The sequence below is a fragment of the Sinohyriopsis cumingii genome, unplaced genomic scaffold, assembly GCF_028554795.1.
Source record: "Sinohyriopsis cumingii isolate HCF-2022 unplaced genomic scaffold, ASM2855479v2 utg001237l, whole genome shotgun sequence".
NCBI lineage: Eukaryota > Metazoa > Mollusca > Bivalvia > Unionida > Unionidae > Sinohyriopsis > Sinohyriopsis cumingii.
Genome location: NW_028315973.1, coordinates 1637901 through 1660958, shown reverse-complemented (window position 1 = coordinate 1660958; position 23058 = coordinate 1637901). Strand labels below are relative to the sequence as shown.

At 34.2% G+C, this 23058-nt stretch overlaps 1 protein-coding gene across 1 annotated transcript; it reads left to right on the top strand.

The window, feature by feature from the left end:
* The first annotated feature begins 3941 nt into the window (after nucleotides 1–3941).
* LOC149772710 (uncharacterized) lies at nucleotides 3942–21968 on the top strand. Its single transcript, XM_089947460.1, has 2 exons — nucleotides 3942–4527; nucleotides 21392–21968. The coding sequence occupies exons 1-2, from the start codon at nucleotides 3961–3963 to the stop codon at nucleotides 21440–21442; spliced, it is 618 nt and encodes a 205-aa protein (XP_089803586.1). The 5' UTR covers nucleotides 3942–3960; the 3' UTR covers nucleotides 21443–21968.
* The last annotated feature ends 1090 nt before the right edge of the window (nucleotides 21969–23058 follow it).

The window sequence follows — 23058 nt, the reverse complement described above, 5'->3', positions numbered from 1 at the left end:
CGATTGAGTGTACAGAATGAAGAGAACAGGTCCAAAAACAGACCCCTGTGGAACACCACAACATAGATCAACTGGGCTGGAGTGTATTCCATTTGCAGATACAATTTGTGTCCTGTTGACCAACTAGGACTTGAACCACAGTAAGGCTGTATCATGAATGCCAAATACATGCTGGAGACGGTAAAGTATTATATCATGGTCTATTGTGTCAAATGCTGCAGACAAATCAAGGAGGGTGAGGACTGTAATCTTTCCGCTATCCAACGCAGAGAGAATGTCATTAACTACTTTTAGAAGAGTCGTTTCAGTACTGTGGCAAGGGCGATATGCAGATTGTACATTGCTAAAAAGACTGTTTGAATTTAGATGAGATACAAGCTGGGATAGAACAACCTTTTCTAAGATTTTTTATATGAATGGGAGATTTGAAACTGGGCGGTAGTTCTTTAAATCATTATGGTCTAGTGTTGGTTTCTTCAGCAAAGGCTTTACAATGGCAGTTTTGAAAAATGATGGGAATTCCCCGGATGAGAGAGAGGTATTAATAACATCAGTTAGTGAAGGCAATACTGGATCTAAGCACTCAAGCAGCAGTGATGTTGGAATTGGATCAAGTTCACGTGACTTTGGTCCACTCTTCATCAGGATTGAACGTACGAAATCCGTAGAGACAGGTTGAAATGCTGTTAATGGTTGCCGCTCAAATTCTGTATCCCAACTGAATGGTGACGACGAGTCAATTGAAATTGTGGTGTCAAGCTTATCATATGGATTGTACTTTGTCACGGAAGAAATTTTCAAACATGTCCGGAAGGTCGACTGGAGAGAAGGTAGTTGGAAGTGGTGTAGATTTGTTCCTTGACATTAGCTTGTTAGTAATCTCGAAGAGCTCTTTGCAGCTGGAACTTTCCATGATCTTAGTAGTGTAGTGGGCTGATTTCGCTGCATGGACTATATTTGTGACATTATTCTTAGCGGCTTCATAGATTTGCTTATGAATAGTGAGTCTGGTGGAAAGCCAAAGCCTCTCAGCTTTACGGCGGTCTCTTTTAGCAGTGCGAAGCTGGTCCCTAACACTGCTATACCATGGAGAACACTTTTGAATTGATACTCTGCACTTTGTAGCTGGGGCATGTTTGTCAAGCAAATGAACGCAGGCAGTTATCGAGTTGTTCTGCGGTAGGAAGTAAGCAAGTTGTTAGGCTTGCTTGGATGTCGTGCATTAGTTTGGTTCTATTTATCATAACGAGGTTTCTTTTAGTAGCAGATAAAGGTGGAGGGTTAGGGACTGATACGTCAAGATGATCATGTAATCACATACTTTGCACGCGGTTGCCAAAAGGAATATTTTGAAAGTTATTTGGATCAAATGCAACATTTGGAAAATCTTCGTATTAAAATAGAACACTAAAACATGTCATTTGTTAATTATTGATTAGGTTATGTTATGTCTTAAATACGTATTCGTCCTTTCTAAGACTGCGAATCATCCTAATTGTTTCAAAATAGCAATTGTTTTCTGTTTGAAGTTTATGTTGATTCTCAAGTCCACTACATATTTTGTGGGGTTTTATTATGATTAATATTTTGCCAGAGTATTTGTATCCGCTCAAAGTTTCCCCTGCCAATTATATTGATAGAGTGGCTAGAAAAATGTAGGATTCATTTTCAACACTTCCTATCTGTAGCGAGATACTCTCTAAATTCAGCAGTCTTTCACAGGGTGCGAGTTAAAGCGTAAGCTTTATCATCCAGTTTAAAGATCATAACTTATTGCAATTAGCATGCACATAGCAAATTCATCTACTATAAGGTACCGGCCATTTAATTGGAGGGAGGGGTGCGATTATTTTTTTTTTGTTTTGCCTCACGCGTTCTTTCATCGCAACATAATATTTATTTTAAATAATATAGAATGGATATAACATAGTGCTATTTTGTTATAAGCAATATAAATCAGAACACGATACCTTTCCAGCTCTTGACAGACGGATATTTTCACCTCAAAAGTGTTAGGCCCTTCCACACAACGTTAAATTGCTGGTCCTTGACATAATTTTGGTATATACCATGGTGCGTATCTCTCTAATTATTTGTTGATACAATCATTTTTATATGTACACGTGCTAATGCCAATGAATTGTCGTCGTTCTCTTTTTTAGTGGGTTGGTGTTGTTTTTTTTGGATAACGCCTAGTGGATGATTCAGTTTCCGTCCAAAGTATTTTCCACAGTTGAAGAAGCAAGACATGCATATGAACGAACAAATTGTTCTGGGATGATGGAGTAGAAGAAGGCACTAAATTAGACATTATACAACATAAAATCGGTTTTAAAAGGACAGTGAAATATAATTTGTATTAGATGTCATGTTACATTAACATAGCAGAATTTTAGTGTACATGTATGTATACATCCTACATTACCGGTATATATATATATATATATATATATATATATATATATATATATATATATATATATATATATATATATATATATATAATATAATATTTTTTCCATGAAAATTAAATTTTAATCAGTTATTTATTGTGATTTAAATGTAACGTAGTTTTAAAGCAAATTGACAAAATATAGAAATACAAATTTAAACATTCATTAAAGATCAACGTAATAGCTGTATTTCGCATCTTGCAACAGAATAAGGATAATATTTTCAGTATGTACCCTAGATAAAGTGAAGAAATAATTTGTACTGAGTTAAATTATGATTTAAAAAATGTGGATAATAATTAGCACAAAGCAGATCCCCGTGTGTAATTCGCCGATCTGAATGAAACATTAGAAAAATACTTTATCTTGACAAGTTAAATTTCCATCATTGTAATGGGGAGATATTTTGATGATAATAAGTACCTGTAGCCACAGTTGTAGACAGTCATACAGAGAAATCAAAAACATATTTCATTTCAGAATGTTCAGATGTGCTGTCATGTGAAATCATCGTTATAAATCATAAATATAATTAATTTATAGCTATGGGTTATGCGCAACAATCTGACGCTTTTATAATAAGTTTGCATCAGCTTTATGAATGTGTTGTAGAACTGCTGAGAAAGACCAGGTCCGGTCAATCAAATTATTGTTTTCTAATGGAAAGGAGCGCTGTCTTCCTCGTCACATAGTCATAGTTTATTTCTTACAAAAAGTCAGAGAGCCCGATCGATGTCTATCACATTACTCTTTGGTTCCTTAATGAGACCTGATCACTTTCAGATATGTCATTTCTGCTCCTGGTAACAAATGCACAACGAAAAGAAGTGGGCAAATTCTACTGAACTACCACTACCGCCTCCTTTTTCCCTCTGTTAAACACGATAAAGCTAAGAATGTAAAGTATAAATTATCATTACGCGTTTCTCTGGCTACGAACTCTGCCTACCCCTCCTTATGCTTAAATTTCTTTATAATTAGCATTCGATTCCAGCCTACGACATTAACTACCGGGACAATTACATGGACAAGCTTGTAGATGGTGCCACGATCCATTATTTTCTGCAAAAAATTATTAGCAACTACATAATTGTTTCAAAAATCATTATGTTGGGTGAGACATTCTAGAATCAGACACCGCTGAACTACCGTATGGTGAAGTCAAGCAATTTTATCCAATTAGTGCTTACTGAGATAATTTGCTTTTCTAATTGGTGAGGGAATGAGGTATCTCATTAAATAATAGAGAGGATTTTACGAGATGATCAAGTGTCGCCCTGTCGTGATATGTTTTGACGTAGCTGGCGATTAGCATAGAAGTAATATTAAGCACACCAGATCCCTGGGAGTTTGAAATAAAAGACATCACATGATATCTACGTCACGACATATAATTTAATATCCGTACCTGCAAAATTCGACTCATATATAAAAGCAAGGTTTCAATATTGCTTTATTTCACAGTCGCAGCAAGACTTTCCACTCAGGTTTTACTGTTACATTAACAATGAGGTCTGCCGTCAGTATAGTTTATTTCGCTTTTAGTGTTTGTATATTATGCTTGACAATTAAATGCGAAGAATCAAGAGAACACACAATAGCTAAAAGAGTCCCTGGTTGGGGAAAGAGAGATGTGAGATCGGATTACGAAAACGTAAATTCTTTGCTAAATTCAGATAAACTTAATAGTTTCGAAGACGAATCTCAATCTGTCTTTGGCGATGTTATGAAACGAAAGCCTGGTTGGGGAAAACGAAACTTTGATGACGAATTTTCCGAAATTGACAAAAGGAAACCTGGTTGGGGCAAAAGATCTGAGTTTGACCTCATGAAAAGAAAGCCTGGATGGGGAAAAAGAGAAAGTGGAACGCTCTATGGTGAAGATGGTTTAGAGGATGAAATGGACAAGCGACGACCAGGCTGGGGCAAACGAAGTGAACAAGACTACATTCTGGACAAAAGGCGACCTGGATGGGGAAAGCGAGTGCCCGGATGGGGAAAGCGCAGCGATGATTTTAATCCATGTCAAAGGTTAGAAGAACGAATAGGATTGCTCAACATACAACTTGCTCAGGTAAATTTTCCTTCTTTCACATTGATATATTTGTTATTGCAGATTTAATGAAAGTTCAGCTTTAATCAACTACATTTCCGTCGATTTCGTATTACCTTAGACCATGTTGTCATCATGTAATTTGCCTGCATTGATGAAATGGGAATCAAAATGTGGTTATATCTCTTCTGCAAATATGGCGATCGATGCTTCTTTGTTTCAGGTATGGATAATAATCATTGCCTGATACGATCACAGTGCTCTGTGCTTTTAAAGTTATAACATTTACCGTGACTTTGGGTAAAAATAAAGCATTCCTGTTTGATGTATACACGTCTATCTTCATGTACGTATGGATCAGTCATGGGTTAAAATTGTGAAGTATGACCAATAACATAAATCATAATGTATGCTTGGACAAAAGGAGTACTGGAAAACTTAGGCCAGCATGTGTGTCAAACCTCTCATGCGTACTTTAATAAAAGATAAATGTTGATCTTTGTGTTTTGTAATTTAAATCACATAAATACCTTTCTTAATGTTTTCAAAAGCAAAAGTAGCAATTATGATCAATCATACTAATGAGACATTAATAATACTATGGCATTCAAGATAACAATACAAATTAGAAATATCATTTCGTGACTACAGAAATACAAGAATCGATAATTTTGTTTACTTCGATGTAGGTAAATACTTGCAACCATAGACCTAAAAACGTTAAATCGATTATTTATCAGATCCTATCGAAAATTCTCCTGGATGTTTTTCGTGTTTATCCACATATAATTTGCATAAGTCTATATGCGCCAGGTTAGATTCATGCATAATCAATTTCAAAACAACGTCGTTGTTGACTTAGCAGAACATAGGCTTTTAAATTACAAAACACAAAGATCAACATTTATCAGATGTTTGGTTGAAAGTTTCTTATAGATTGCCGTCATTTTCGAATATTTTTATGAAATCCAGTTTAGATACACCAAGACTATGTTGCTTACAGTAAGCGCCAACATGGATACACCATGGATACAAAATGGATACACCATGGATACAACATGGATACACCATGGATACAACATGGATACACCATGGATAAAAATCAATACAGTTTAAATAGTATTTTCTGGAAATAGTTGCAATTGAATGAATTAACTAATATTTTGAGTACAAGTGACTTTTCCAGAACCAGTCGAATCGTACCTGTTTCCTTCATCGTACCAAATCAAAACATCAAGCTGAATAAGTTTGTATTTGTATGCATGTATATGTGTATTAATGAACCTTTTCTATGCATGAGTTGCTTCTAGATAACGTACTTAAGTCCATGTGTTGAAATGTCAATTCTGGCCATATCATTATAACAACTCATTTTGGATGAAATAGACACATGTCACCCAAACAACTATTAAAATACACCAAGAAATTGCATATAGCTTTAAATATAATATAATACATTACTCTATACGACCTGGATAAACATATTTTAAAATTAAAAACAAAATAAGATCACCAAAAATGGGAAGCACAATCGGGATTATTGAAAGCATTGGTGAAAGAGGGCATGCTTTCCACAACGTACCATTTAAAGAAGTCCGCATTACATAATTAAGCTTAAAGCGAATGGATTGAATAACAACAAAAACAACGACAACAACAACAATAATAATAATAATAATAATAATAATAATAATAATAATAAAAATAATATCTTTTCAACCTACTCATGCAACTAGATCTTAACATAATAATTTAATACGAGTTATCGCAATATGTTGAATATACACATGAATTCGTATACGGCAAAGAGGATTCTAAACAATTTTTCAAAACATTTTGAACATCGTCCTGTAATAGCCAATTGCTGAAATAGAACATAAAACATGAAACAAATATCAAACTTGTATTTTGTTAATGATGTCAATTGTCAATTTTATCATATTCATTCTATATACATAACATTTCTCATAATAACATTTCTCATAACATGGACAATTTACATCACTAAAAATAACATTGCCAATTTAGGTGTGAGTAACACATAAATAAGCATACATACAGAGGCAGACGCGCTCATATTTACTGATAATGGAAACTTGATTGCTGAATAATAATATAAAATAAGACAATACCAATTTATGTTTTGTACGTAATCGGAATAATAATCAACTATAGACGAAAGTTCACTTAATTGAATTAATTGGGTTATACAATATTTAGTTATAACGTATTTCGTTTGTATTTGCTATTAAATCCTAGAAAAATACAAAGCAGCTTTACATTTTATAATACCTTCAAAAGTAAGTACCTTTAAATAGTTGTAGGTAGTGTTTACTCTCTTTGCCTGTATCATAACAATATCAAACCAATCATTAATCCAATCATTAGTCAATTCATTTAATCCAGTCATCAAATAATTTTAGTTGAAATCATTTCCATATTTGTAGTAAATTAAAATCACTTTGTGTAGACTTTCTGTTATTTTTTTATTTGGAATTTGTGCCAAAAAAAACACATTTTCAAGCAATTCTTTTTCAATTGTTTACAATGAAAAGTCCTCAGATAAACCATATATGTATAAATATCACCAAGGATTTATGGGTCTTTTCTCGAACTAAGTCTGCATGATCGTAATTGCCTTTGTATCAAACGTGCTTTATCCGCCTTCTTTTAGACATAAAATCACAATAGATTATACCAAGCATATAATGTGATATATTATGAAACATGCATCTAATGTGCAAAACAATATGGACATTTTTAACAAGCCTAAGGATTTTGGGATGGTATATCATTTATAATATGTATTAATTCTAATGTAGGCAAAAGATTTGTAAGAATGTAATATTAAGAGCTAAAAATATTTCTGTTAAAACGAACGGCTTATTTAATTATTTAGAAATTGTATGTCAAGAAATATCTGCTTCATCAGAATATAAGATCAAGGATATTATAAAGGATCTAATAATGAGTACAATAATTACGTGTAACAAAATAAATTAAATTGTATTTTCGAATACTTGCTGATAGCCAATTTGTAAATGCAAACAACAATCATGTCTTGAGAAATTTATTAAATTCGAAATATAGATATTTGTTTTAAATGTTAGACATATTATTCACATAATCTCGAGAGTACCAAAATGACAACATTTAAGACACGTATTGATCGTTAAAATAGGTGCCTCTTTCCAAGTTATTCTTTCCTTTTGATTCAAATATGAAAATCCCTTTCGACAACGAGATGAAGGATATATCTTCTTTGATACCGTATATAACCACATAATTTCTAGTTATGTGGGATTTTTTGGAATAAGTCACATGGACAAATATTATTGTTATTAGAAGAAAACAATTTTGTCTCTTATTCTAATTCTAATTTAGATGATGACTGATTTTACATTTTTTTGCCACTATATCCCTAGAGTTTGCTATTTCTAAAACAAATAGTATTACGAAAGACTATACTGAACACGATATAATAGCACACTGGCACATAGGACACCCACCTGCCAAGCAAAGCGATACATCAGGGAAAAAGTCAGTGTCATCTGGATAAGCGTCTGACTAAGGCAACCTCAACGTCACCCGTTATTGTTGTTGACAAGCACGGTACTAACATCCATGCAAGATTATTTGACTACGATGAATACACTGACCATGACTCTACAAACGCACAATTTTTACGTAACGTCATCAACAACTAAAACCTTTTGTTGTCGACGTTTCACTTTAAAAAAACGACGTCCTATATCCAGTACAGTTTAATGATTGCTATTTGGTTACGTAATTCAAAATCTCATAAAACAGAGTGATCGAATGCATTGAAAATGCTAAAGTATTAATACTGCATTTTTAACTGCGTCAGTATGCATCAATATATTACGGTACACCGCAATGTAGCTGTTCGCCATACACTACATAGAGTTTTTCTTATACCACTATCACTAGCTATGGCAAACTCACGCTGGATATTAGAGAATCCTTATATAGATGCGAACAGGAAATTGGAACCATCAGATTTGGACACAACGAGATATACCTTATTAGGGCTGTAGCGGTGTGAAACTAGGGAGAGAAGTTCGTATAAATTGATTAAACGCATGCATAATAATGCACAATATGTTTGATAGTCATATAAACAGAACGGTCAAACAATTATTTAATTCTACATAGGAAATAACAAAACATAGATTCACACGTGAACCGATATTAGAAAGAATTATAATCATATTTTTGTAAATATCGTATAACTGGTGGTTTTATTTAATGGAAAATAGAATGAGATGGTACGAGATCGTTAAACTTAATGAGATCGCTTAAATAAATGTTGTGACAATTTTGACATTTCATAAAATTTTACAAACAATGCGACGAAATACGAAAATGTCTAGATTGGTGGAAGGTTCAGCTCTGATCTGACAATATGTCAACCGCGAACAAACTTTAGTCCATCGAGCTCAGAAAAGTCAAGCAAATGGTTTCCCTCTTTCGTATTCTAACCAAACAGAAAGGGCTTTATTGCTCTCTCTTCAAACATAAAAAGTATGAAAGAAACTAAATAATAGGACATTTGATTATATCTTTAAATGAAAGATATTATAGTAAAGCTAAAACAGATCAAACCATCACACAATCAGTATTCAAGTGTAATTAACACTATACATACCAATCCCAAAGACATGTAAAATTAATCACATACCTACATCCATGATCAACAATTAACACGCGTATCATAAATAGTTGTAGTCACAATAAGGTCATTTTTGCTTGTGGAAGAAACCACCATTGATTTGTCAACAATAAAATTAAACATGTTTGTATCTACAATCGCTAGAATAAAATTCTCTAACATTTTAAATGGTTGAGGTTATGACCAAATTACTAGATATTATGTCACATTAAAAGCCCATTTACGGTTAAAAAAAATCTTACGGACAATCTTTAAGTTTAACATTTTATGAATTTATGAATTTATGGATTAAAACCATGAAAACTTTCGGATAATCTGAACCTTGTAAACATTTACCATAGAATCGTAAATTTCTAAATCATTTAATAATGTGCTAAACATTTTGTAAAATAGTGTATAATTTCATCACACTAAGATTGCTATTTAATTTGCTTCGTAAATCAACTCTTGAGAGAGAGAGAGAGAGATACATATATTTGTAGTCAGATTTGCATGTGCCACATTGAATATTTAAGAAAGAGACTGCTTTCTCGTCATAATTTTTATCGTAATGACCGAGTGGTACATATCAATTGAAATTTTTAAATTACTGTACTTCGTCAACAAAATAATATGTAGTCTAATCAAATCAAACATTTGAAATCTCTGTATTTGTTAATCGCCGTAACTATCTTTTGTTCATTTTTAGAGCTTTCCTTGTTTTGATTCTAATGCTTCATTGCTGGGGGGGGGGGGGTTTGGGGGGGAGGTTGTGTTATGCTATGCTCTTACAATAAGTAAAAGAAAAGATTGAAAAGCAACAAGCTTTGCAAATTTCAAGAAGTAATTTGTTTTCCTAGAATAAAAAGTAAAAATGTAATTTAAAAAATTCCAAAATAAATCTAAAGCTGAAGATTATGATGTGTCTTGTTAGCTCCTAGAGTGTTGATGTACCAACAGTCTTTTGTTAAATCACAATAATATAATACCAGATTTGAATTCACTATAACTTCCAGTGAATGTCTCTATCCATGACTTTTATCAGAGTACTTTTTCATTTACAGAGAAAATAATCACTTGAATTCAATAATTTGAAGAAATAAATTTCAACCCAACTGGACACAAGATATAATACAACTTGAAAGTGCTAGATCTTAAAGAACGACTGCAAAGTCCTCTCAATTACAAGATTATATAGTTCTCTACTTCACCACAGGTCACAATTATCATTTACTAAAGAATAATATTGCCTAATGGAAAATAACCTTCTAAAATTATCCTGATGTTTACAAAATAAAACTATTAGTTATTATTAGAAACCGAACCTGGACTATGTCAAATACACTAAGGAAATTTAAAACACTAGACCTAGAACCAAATAAACATATTTACTTCTATTAATAATAATTCTGATTTTAAACCCATACACATAGGTAAAACTTTAGCTTTGTATTAGTTGTTTACAGAAAAATGTCAATTCGGGTTAAACAAAATTTAACTCAGTTTTGGACAAGGTAAAGTGCAACATACAATGTTACGTTACAATAGTATGTAATGAAATATACAAATTTTTAAAACAAACTTACTAACAAACAATGTAACTTAATTATACATAACAGTTATTAGTAGCGCTACTTAAACCATCTTTTTTAGAAACTCTCTTTTAATTTTGCAGTTTGTTTTTAAATCTTGTATCTATTTTATTAAAACGAGTTTTTCTTTCTCGAATTAAACATGCTTCCTTTGAACATCTATGTAAGCTTGCCTCAATGAATGTGTAATATCAAGAGCCTATCAGACATAGAAACCTGAATAGTTCTCACAAGTTGTCAAACACACAATCAAAACAATTCTTGCTTGAAATGCCCTGACTTTCTAACAGTTTGGTTTTTAGTAGAGATGCTTACCAGTACCTCATTACAAGTTATAAACACTACATTACAGTGTCGAGTTCCACATACCACATAGACTAGATTTACAAGTGAAGGTTCTGGAAGCAACGCAAAATAAATCTCATGTACAATCATCTTATATTGTAGCAAAAATGAAAGTACTAAACGTTAGCCGATAATAACGGAAGTTATTTTATGTAAGCTATAAACACGGCAATAACAAAATCTAACTTTGAAGTTTCTACTACCTTTCTTCGTATGAAGGCGTAAAATTTATCTCTATTTCCTGAAGTATTGTAGTGTATCACTACTGTGTACTAGAAAGTAAAGTATTTAAAGAAACGAAGAATGCCAGATAATCAAGTATACCAATAAGTGAAATCCAAAATAACAATTAATGTTTTAATGTTTTACCGTAGAGTCTTTATAACCAAAACAGTAAAATGAAAAATGAATCTACAATATATGTTTCAACGTTATGTTGGTAAATAACGTCGATACCTTAGCAAAAGTCAGACAAAACATTAAAGAATCAGATCGGCTGTTGCATAACGCGCCGGCACATCTGGGACAACGCAATTTGTTGCGAGTTAACAGTAGAACAAAACAACATATACTCTAATCTGCCGGCGCAATATACGAAGGCAAAACATGACCTTTCTTGTTTGCATCCGGACACGACTTAACAGTAATATGGTGATTTTACAAACTCTGTCATATTTTGAAGTAATCTTGACGTCGTGACTGTCCTGGTGACGTAGTGCCACATAGGATTAAAGTTTATGCTGGTTACAGCAAAACAACTTCAGTGTGTGTTCGGAATTTGATATTATTTGAGGAGGTTATTGGTGATTTGCTCGTTGGAAATATTCGAATGATCCTCACAGTGCATTAGAATGATACTACTGATAGCACGCTGTAAATCTTCATAACAGTCCATCCTAAGAAAACCATACGCTTTGATAATTGCATCATATTCAATTTAGATCGCATCTGCTGCGAACTTTTCTCTACAACAGTGGTGTCTCTAAGGGGTGTGGGGGTGCGGACCGCACTGGGTGACACCATCAGAGGGGTGACACCAAAATGACATTACTAAAGATTATGTATGGTCTGTTACGGGAGGGGGTCCATGGGGATGACACCATGAGTTACCGCACTGGGCGACACCAACCCTAGTGACTCCACTGCTCTACAATGGTGTTAGTGCAGAACTGAACATTTTGCAAGGTAAGTTGGATGGGGATGACACCATGAGTTACCGCCCTTGTGTATAATAATTTCACTGCTACAACGTTGTAAATTTTTTAATTAAATGCCACCACGAGAAAGCTTCACACCATGATAACCGCACTGAACAATGTTTATGTAATGTGCTCTTACAAGCACACTATTATGTTAAAAGATTCTACAGAGAGAGAGAGATAGAGAGAGAGAGAGAGATAGAGAGAGAGAGAGAGTGTCAGCACTGATCCTACAGTATAGTATTATATTTGAATAGATGAAGAAGTGAGAAATGTACATAGACGGGGATATACTTCATGGCATAAATAACCTAGAAGCATCTGCGTAGCAACCGCCCAAGCAACCCCAACAGGTTCAGTGGGGGCCCACAATTCATATCAAATAAACGAAGTTTGGTTGAGAGGGGTCCCATAATTAATATTGGAGGAGGGGAGGATGCATACTTTTCTGCTAAGCAAATGTTTAGAAGGAATTGAGATAGAGTGGAAGACAGAATTTTCACATACCAGATCATTCATAGCAGAAGTATAGTCAAACTTATGAGATTACAAAATACAAAATACAAAGAAGGACAGAATGGTCTTTGACGATGGCAACTGCATGAATTGGTCCTAAAAGCGAATGACATTTAGAACCATACATAACTATGGTTTTACAACATAATATAAATATTTCGACAATATCAGTAGAGTAAACGTCCTAAAAACAGAAGAAAGTTTGTGGTTGCAACTGCGGCAGATCTGTCAGTTATGAAAACAAAGATGTCAAAAGTTGGAATATACAAGTTATTCTATAAAAGGGCGTATGCTATGGTAGTGGAGTGGAAAATTATTTTAGAAATAGAAAGAACACACCTCGACCTTACACTAAGATATGGGCTGGACTGACACCAAAAGGTCCCTTACGGAGAGAATCTATCTGTGTAAGGAATCCGCGAGGATGCCAGTAAGCTCGACATACCTGCTGAAACTTTTGAATAGATTAGCCCTAAAAAGCAGGCTACGCACCGAAACTGACGGGAAAGGAGAGGGGCAGTCACGGTTTCAACACATTTCCTTACGTGAGATAAATAAAAAATTTTAATTGCATTTGATGCACCCTTGTCTCGAAAATAGTTTTAGTGCAGAATATGAAGATTTTTCCAAATACGCAGAAGGATTAAAGTCAGGAATTCTTTCTACTTGTTGCGACTAAGCATTAGGCTGACGATGTTAACACGTGGTAGATGTCACAATATATGGATACCATCACAACGGAGAGCATATGAGCCGCCATATACAGTCTGGTTCTTTTCTCCTTATTTGTGATATGATTTCAATATGTGACAAGATATATAAGGTAAGATCCAGACATTGTGCTTGCGTACTAATGCGCGGAAAGAACGTTTAAGGTTTATGTTAAACAGGGATATAAAAAAAAGATCTTACTTCAGCTTTATGTTCTGAAAACTTATGAGCCGCGAGGAGTGCGGAATATCAGTTTTAGCAGCTCCGCTAATGCTGCTCCAGTAAAATTTTACTTATTGCAGTAAAACTGTCATTGATGTCCTATGATCTGCAAGAACAAGATTGTTATCCTGTCACTTAAGATCAAAAAGTTAATAATTGAACGCGAGGGACAATTAGCATAATTTCTACTTATAGATTTGAAATGATTTAGTTTAACAACTGGGTTATGCATATCAGTGAGCTAGGCTGCATGTATGCGCACTTCTTCCTACTGTTTCATGTTCACATATGTACATCGGCTAATGTTTAACTCTAAGATCATTTGAGGTAAGTTATGCACCATTATTTAGAGCACCGTAGATCAGTTTGTATTCAAGTGATATAAGGACTTGTGATGACGACTTTGGAAGAAACACTGAGAATAGTCGGCAAGATAATCTTTTGTTTCTTAAGGCTTTTACCTCTGTATAATATAGACAGTTTGTTTAAAGCACTTGTCAAAGTATGTATGTAGAGTATACATTGTATGTTTTGCTCTCTTTATCTAGCAAACAAGAAAGTTTATAATATCGTTATCAATTTCATGCAAAAGACTTTGACCGGAAGCGATGTCGTTTCTAGTATAACTAAGTCTTGGATAATTATATTGCCTTTTGATCATTAACATAGTAGAACATAGAAGTGACAGCAAGAGAACCGTATCTTCTAATTTGATTTTCTAAGGCGTAAAGTACGCTTGAGGCTTTGCACCATCTGGCAAACACATAGCGTCTAATGAGTGGAAAGAGGGCTTGAGATTCTGTAAAAATGTTGACTTTTAACTAATCTGTTTTTAAGGAAAGAATAAATCAACAGCAGATCTGGTAGCATTGAAATTCAAAAATGGTCCTCTAGGTACTGTATCGTAAAATAAGTGTCTCAAATTTAATAATTAGAACTAAAAAGTAATAATGAGTTCAACGCATTTTGAGTTGGCAAGTTAGTGTTACTGATACCAGTTTTATAACACACTTATAGGCTTATGCGCATCAGCGTACACTTTTCACCTTAAAATTGTTTATTGTGAGCCAGACAAAAAGGAAAACGCAATTATGGTAATTTTTAATTTTGTTTCTCTGTAACATTTCTGCATTTGAAGATACGAAGGCACTGGCACAAAATACAAAGTGCTTGCAAATCCCAAAATCTGTTCATCACTCAACTTTCTATTGACATGAATTTTTTCATATATCGAAAACAGTCAAAAATTAAATATTTTGGTGCAAGCACACACACACACACACACAAATCCTCGTATAGATTACTAAAATTTGCAGTAAAATGCTTTGAAAGAGGTGAAACGGAAAACAAAATGGCACAATATTTGGTACATTTCTTGTGTTTAATGGATGTACAGATATCTAATTCCATGACAATAGAAGGAATATTATCTATAAATCGTAGTGATGAGAATAACAATTATGTCCTCGCACATATGTTTTCGTCAAACCATCCACCCAATTTTTAGGATTGACCAAAGAATTTATTAGCATAACGTCAAAATCGTCTTGCAAGTTTCGTTGCATGAACCGAGCTCTCAAAGAACGTACTAGCAGGACGTCGAAATCTTAACGTCGAAATCTTATACCAAGTTTTGTACCACAGTTCTTCAAATATCATGCTGGTAAAAGTCTAAATCATTGATCACTTTTCATATCACGTACCACTACCTCAAACAAGTTAATAAGTAAAACGTCGAAATCATCTACAACGTTTCACAGCATGTACCACTGCTTCAAAGAATGTACTAGTATAACGTCAAAGTCATCTTCAAAGTATCGTAGCATGAGCTACAGTCTCCAAGAACATACTAGAAATTTGCTCCAAAACGAGAAATATTTAAAGGCATTGTGTTAGTTCAACTTTAACTTGAATTAATGGGTTGACTTTCAAAATAGTTGTTTAATAATTTTCCGTTTACATGAGCGTACAAACATTAAAAGAATTAACCATATTAACTGTTCTCAGCTGAATAGTCTTGCGTTTAATTATGGTATTTTAGATCCTAGTCACGTGACATTGCTCATATAACTCAGGTAATATAATTATTTTATTGTAGATTCTTTTAAATCACACAGTAACTATCCTTGAGAAACAAAAACAACTCAAAATGTAGTTCTTTATAGCTATATTCCCGCGCCTTGGTATATTTATGTGTCTTGATGTTAGATATCAAAAGGCAAAGCAAATTCATACATACTTTGCATCTCAACGCTTTACAGGGGAGTCATTATGGTACACATTGCCTGTCCGTCTGTTCGTCTGTTTGTCTGCGACAGTGTATTGTCCTAAACTGCAGAGAAGAAATTTACCTAACTTTGTACATGTGCTGGTCATAAAATATGCGAGAGGTTTAAATTTTGCACCCCACCCCTGGGGTCTCAAGAAGTGAGTAAACTGTCAAATATACACTAATTGCAATTCTAGTTGCATTTTTGGGGATATTTTTAAAGCAAACAGTGTGTATTTATTTCTAGGAGGAAGGTGCATAAATACATATAACGAATTGTGAGCTACGACCACTGGATCACGGTCTGGACGGGGCATCTGCTTTCGAGGGGAAGAGGGGGATATATAAAAAATAGAATGGGAATGCGCTATGGCAAGCCATGAAGTTACTCCAGTTTCATCTGCAATCTTAAACATCTCAAGTGTCGTCACTGTATCATCATCATCTAAAATTACGCGTATGACATTATCTAAATGTTCATTTTAGTCCATAATATATCAATTATTTGACTACCAGTCAAAACGTCCACTTACGAGGACTACTGTTGCATGTTTCCATCATCTAGGACATTGGAGTAAGTTTCAGGTTTCTTTATTTTCTTGACTGAAAATTACAATTATGAGTTTGCATTACAGCTCACCAGAAACAATATCAATAAAATACATCCAGTAAACAGCAGGGACGTCACGGGGGGGGGGGGGCAGGGGGTTGGGGGGAGGCATTTTTTTACCCACCTTCCCGAGTTTGCATGTGCTGTAAAATTGATGTAGCCTTTATACGAAAATTAACAAGCCCGTCAAGTTTTGCACCCCACCCCCCAATCAAGTTTTGTCCCCCCTCCAACAAAAAAAAGTTGAAATGACGTCCCTGATAAACAGGCGGAGTAATTCACCAGTAGATGTTTTACGTTATACGAAAAATGAATAAATCATTCAAATGTGATTTATTGCAGGATGTTCCTACGTGATTTTTAAAAATAAAAATAATCAAAAATATTTTCGATCTCGCCTTACAAAAATATCTGAAATTCTTCTTATTTCAGGAAGAACTCCCATTCCTGAAAATGACTACTGTTCTTAACGGTATTAGAGTTTATAAAAGTAAAATGGCATACACGTATATCAGTGTTATGCTTACTCTGATCTGTTAATTCTTTAATGATACATGCTTCACAATGTTTGTGATATATTTCTCTATTTCATTTGCTAGATACGATACCAAGCTATCAAATAAAACATGAAGAATAAGCTTGATAATTACGTCTGAATGCAAAGAACAGATTTTAACGCGAAATCTAATTGCTTTATTCGTTTATTTCCGTTGGTAAATAAATTACCTCCAGCTGATCCACCTATTTGTATTCAAATAGATCATGAAAAAGCGGATAACAGTTGAGAAGTTCTTTCCTGTACTGTCATTATTCTTTGATTTCTCCGATTTCAGTGTCTTAATTTACAGCTGACAAGTGAAACGTCATTATTTTAACCAAGCGGATTGTGTTGCCGTTTGTGTGTGTTTGTGTGTAACAGCAACCTACAAAGAAGCCCCCACTCCATCCCATCCCCGATTACTTTTTCCTATGACGTCGATGTTATAAAATATTTAGAGAAAGAATATTAAATTCGCAGTGCCTTTTGTATAATGAAGAATTTTTATTTCCACCAAGGCTATATGCATGAATAAAGGTAAGAACGTCACAACAAAATCAAAGCATACTTTCAAAAAAATAAATATTCATCATAGAAATTCAAAGAGCTCAAACAGTCTCAGATTCAGCCTTTCCATGCATGCGTAGAAACGTTACAGTTTTAAATAGGTTTTAGTTGCATCAAAAACATACGCTGTGACATATTCGATAATAAAAGTGTTTGATTCCTTTCTAAGCCGATAATTTAGCTGACTAAAATCCAAAACGTACGAGATTCATCCATTATTGTTACTCCGGGATAGAGACAATGGGCGTCTTGACTGGATTCCAAATTTAACTGTGGTTTTATGTATCGCATTTAATCAATTAAATATCTTTCACTCATGCATATTTTAACATAAAAATTAAAACCAGTAGAGGCACAGTGACAACGTGAAATCTCGTTTATTTTCGTACTTTCGACTACATAATTATATTTAAAGTAATGAAACAATTTTCTTTATCGAACATAATCCAGAATATATTTCTTTATGGCAAGTAAATAAAATCGACAGAATATCGTTCAAGAAAGCTAATTTTAAATGACTTTTTTGAAAATAGTCGAATAATTTCTATCTCTGTGAAACTTAGCTAGCAGAAGACTGAAATTATTCGACGAGTTTCATAAATACTGCACCAATATGTGGTTTTATTTATCGCATGATAAAAATACTGATTGTTTTGACCAAACCACAGGCTGGTGAAGTAAATGACATTGAAATACATTCACTTTGCATGACGTTTTGACATCACTTGTGACGTTATTAGGTGCTGTACGCGCATTACACATAATTAAGAGTTTGACTTCGTTTTTTTCTGAGTTGATCGTGGTATGAAGTGTCAGTTGCCGACTCACGCAGCAAATAATACCAGAAGGCCGTTATGAAAGCTGTGTGGGTCGGCAACTGACAGATTATACCACGATAAACTCAGAAAAAAACCAACGTTAAACTGTTATAATTGAAATTTCAGTTATTCGTTATGTTATTTTGTTTGCATCATTAAAAGACAGAAACCTTAACTGAGCGTAGTAATACATGTCTGGGGTTTTCTGTTACGTAGCTATTTATAGCACTTGGGATTGTCCTGTTTGATCGTAATAAGGTCACCAGTTCTTCAAGTAATCTAAGCCACATTTATTTAAATTTATTTTTTAAATTGTAAGAATGTTTTTTCCTTTAATGCTTATTTCGTGTCTGCCTTCACTGGCAGTGCTTATCAATGCTGTACTCGTGAATCTATTTACAGAATGGAGTATTCTTCGAAAAGGAGTTCTCCTTACAGTTCATACAGAAATAAGTGCAATTCATTTTGATCACGTGATAACATTATGACCAATGGAAATGTTACTTTCCTTTACCCGCTACTGGCATTGCAATTATCAGTGGTTGTACTAATGGAAATAATACAGTAGTATGTGCTAATTACTATAATTGGCAATTATCCTTTCCAGAGAATGCTGCCAAATGGAGCAGCAGAAAACTGGGACAAACTTGAGCTGAAAGCTTTAATATTTTTTGCCGCTAAAACTCTGAAAAAATATTATCTTTACATTTCAAAGTACTTTAATGTTTTAGAGATAATGAGAAGAAAGGACAATGAAGTTACATCAAATTTATTGAAGAATTGGAGAAAAGAAGTGACCGGTAACAAAAATAAATTAGCTGTCAAACGAGGGGTTTTCTAATTAAAGGCAGTAGTCCCTTCATAAGAGAGAACGGGTTACCTCTGGAGGATATCCAGTCATAATCTGACTGTGGTCGAAACAAAAACGCTCTCCTTATCATAATCTGATTGACTGTACGTAGTGGAAATTACCTGGTACAGGGATTGATGGGCGAGGCTTAACAACAAACTGAATACTTGTCACCGTTGATAAGCTATAAAGGAGGCTATTTAGTTAAAGCTTGTTAAAAAGAAATCTCTCTCTCTCTCTCTCTCTCTCTCTCTCTCACACACACACACACACACACACAGAGTACATCAGTTGAACAATATGTGTTTTTGTATTGTACTTTGTCTAATACAGGACTCTCTCTCTCACGTGGGCAGCGATATAATAAGAAAGTATTGTACGGTTAGGAAACTGGGTTCAACTTATTCAACCAGTCAGTCATAAATTAAATGTAGTACATGCTATATGCCATTTACTGGCGATTGGCTGGTTTTGGACCTCAGACTTTAAGTCTAGGAAAACGATACCTATGGACAAAAATAAATAATAGAGGTTTAAATTATATGTTTTAATCTCTTTAATACACACGGCACCATTCAATATATTTATATATTTTACATATTAAATTTCGTTTGGTTTGGTGTGTTACCGCACAGCATCACAAGTTGGTTATTTAGCGCAGCTGGAGGAGTAAAGTGTTGCCCATGACAACGCTACGGTTGTCAAACCAGGCTAATCCAGTAGCGTAATTCGAACAATGAGGAAACAATCAGTTAGAACCAAACTTATATTTGCACACGCTCTCTCTCTCTCTCTCTCTCTCTCTCTCTCTCAGTACCAGGTAGCTTTTGTTTTCTTTTATCAGGAACACGCTAATTTTTAGCAGATACTTGGTGAACTTTCATATAAAGTTTATCTCTGTCCTGTTGTTTCGAGACATCGTATTCACGAAATTGGAACTTAGGTTAAAAAGATGAGATATTTTAATTTTTGCTAAGAATAAAGATATAATAAAGACGATTTTATGCTCAACTGACATTTGTTTCTTCTACATACATCCGTAAGTACATAAATGAAAAGCATCCTCCGAAATGTAATAGTATTTAGTATTTTGTATACAAAATTATTTAGCAATAATGTAATTTTCATATTACGATTTTAAAAACCCTTTCCATTCATTTTTATTAACAGAATGACATTAAAATAGTGAAAGAATATCCATAATCTCCCACATTGGTTAGGATTCTATGACCGCGTGTCTTTCAGTTAGATATTTGACGGATACGTTTATCGCTGCATGTTATTTGTTAGTTCATATTTCAAATTTAAAGTCCATTTCACCCGCAAATTTTGAAATCCTTTTGCGTGCGTATGCTAGTCCATATGCAGACTTGTAAGTTTCAAGACCCATAATCCCATTACTGTCAGCTGTTTCACTAGACTGGAGTCACTGGTATACATGACAACTTTGATAATGATATCATGAAACAAATCACCAAAGCCTTGATTTTATTTAATATAAAAAATAACGAGCGATTCCTCGAAATGATATTAGTTTCAACTGATTCTTCTCAGCTATGTTGCAAGAAAAAAGGCTTTAAAGAAAAATAACCATCATACATATGGAACATGAAACGGACAGCCCTAATGTAGCCACTTAACAAATCGATATCTAAATAGTGCATCCATTAGTTATTATTAGTTAATTATTGATCGAAAGAACCCTAAAGGTAAAAGTTTAGGAACATGTACACACTGATGTCAAGAAACGAATTGAGAACACGGGTTAATCGAGGTAACCCAGCTCAAAGTTTCGTGCATTGAATGCAACTTTTCATCTCTAGGCTAGGTCTGTACTGAAGTTTGTCTTATCATTTCTGACCAAACCTTGAAATCGTTCATACGCCCGGACATGGAACTTGAAAAAAGTTTGACTCCAAAAATAGGTTAAATGAATTATATGTAATTATCGTAATTTTATTTGCTTTCTTTTACAGCTGGAAACAATACGTAAGGAGAACTGTATTACAAAGGTGCTGGAGGAATAAATATTTACAGATGGAAACACAACGTCATTTGAACCGTCTTAGAAAAGTGTATATGGAATGAATATGTACATCTGACAATAACCAGTTTTGTGAAGCATTTCATTTTTTACGTTCCTTTTGTGTAATGTTGTAGTTCGTTAATATTTTTCCTTCACTATCACGAAATGAAGAACCATACTATCTTCAGTATCGACAATAAACTCAAACATGGATTCCTTCTAATTATATTTCTCATCTAAATGGATTTTTTGCTATGTTTTACTGGGTGCGTTTACTCCAAATACATTATTGGCAAGTCGTTCCTGGGTTAGTAAATGAAAAGTGTAACAAATACCAAGCTATCTTGACAATTGGTATCAATCAGTGAATAAAACTAGTAAGATATTTTCGACAATGTAAATGTCTAACGTTTATTTTTTTCTAAGCTGAAAATAGTGTCCAGGTATCTGAAGTGTTACTCTCCTTTCAAGAATTGACAGTTTCCTTGCACATCTGTTTAGCGAAATAAAGGTAATAAGAAATAAAATGTTCCCATTCTTTATGAAATAATTAAGAACGCATCGAACTAACTCAACATACGTTTCCGACAAGAGCTTGTATTGTGCAATATATACGTTCGTATCTTTTGTCTCTCTCTCTCTCTCTCTCACACACACACACACACACACAGCTGAATTAGTTTTTGCTATAGAGTGCTTACTAATTTTCCTTCTTACGTTTGTTTTAAGAAGAAATTTCGTCAACTGAAGTTTCTTCACAACACTGATTTGGTTGTAGATCATGACTTCTAAGTTTTATTTAATTTAGAGTAAAACTGTTACTGACTCAGTGGTCTATATCGCTGTTACGTAGGCAGAAAGAAAACTTGTATCAAAGGGTTTCAGTTTATGTCTCCGTCCAAAGACATATGACAGAGGGAAGCTGAAAAAAGACATCGTAGAGTTTAGCCGCCGATTAAGACTCAAGGTCCACTTTGGCTTGCAGCCAATAAATAAATCAGCGGAAAATATAAGCTGTGACCAACCCATATTCACAAAGAAAAGTAACTGGACCCCACCAGACACATCAAACATACTAACAGATAATCTAATTTCACAAAGAAACAGATGCCCTACACTCACTGTAAAGCAGAACAGAAAACATAATTAAGCCTGCAGATAAGGGTTCCACTGTGGTCGTTATGAATAGGGAAGACAACATCAGTGAAGCAAGTAGACAACTAAGTGATGGTAGGTTCTACCAAAAACTAGACGCTGATCCAACACTGGAATATGCAAAAACAATCACTAATATTATTGACGAGGCGTACTAAATCGGGCACATAGACCAGCAAACGAGAAATTACTTAAGCTGAGAAAACCCAAGGGCAGGTAGATTTTACCTTCTACCTAAAATCCACAAACAAGGAAACCCGGACAAACCTATAATCTCCGGTAACGGGCATTCCACAGAGAGGATATCATAATATTTGGATCATTTTATGAGACAACATGTCCACAAATTCCCATCATATCTTCAGGACACGACAGATTACCTCATGCTTTGCTTGTTTCCTTAGACGTCACATCTTTGTATACTAACATACCGCACATACCGCACAACAAAGGGCTACAGGC

What these genes read in the sequence shown, in the direction of transcription:
- LOC149772710 (XM_089947460.1), top strand. Translation starts at nt 3,961, where the DNA reads ATGAGGTCTGCCGTCAGTATAGTTTATTTCGCTTTTAGTGTTTGTATA. An exon ending in TCAACATACAACTTGCTCAG is followed by an intron (nt 4,528 to 21,391) that starts GTAAATTTTCCT and finishes TTTCTTTTACAG; the next exon opens with CTGGAAACAATACGTAAGGA.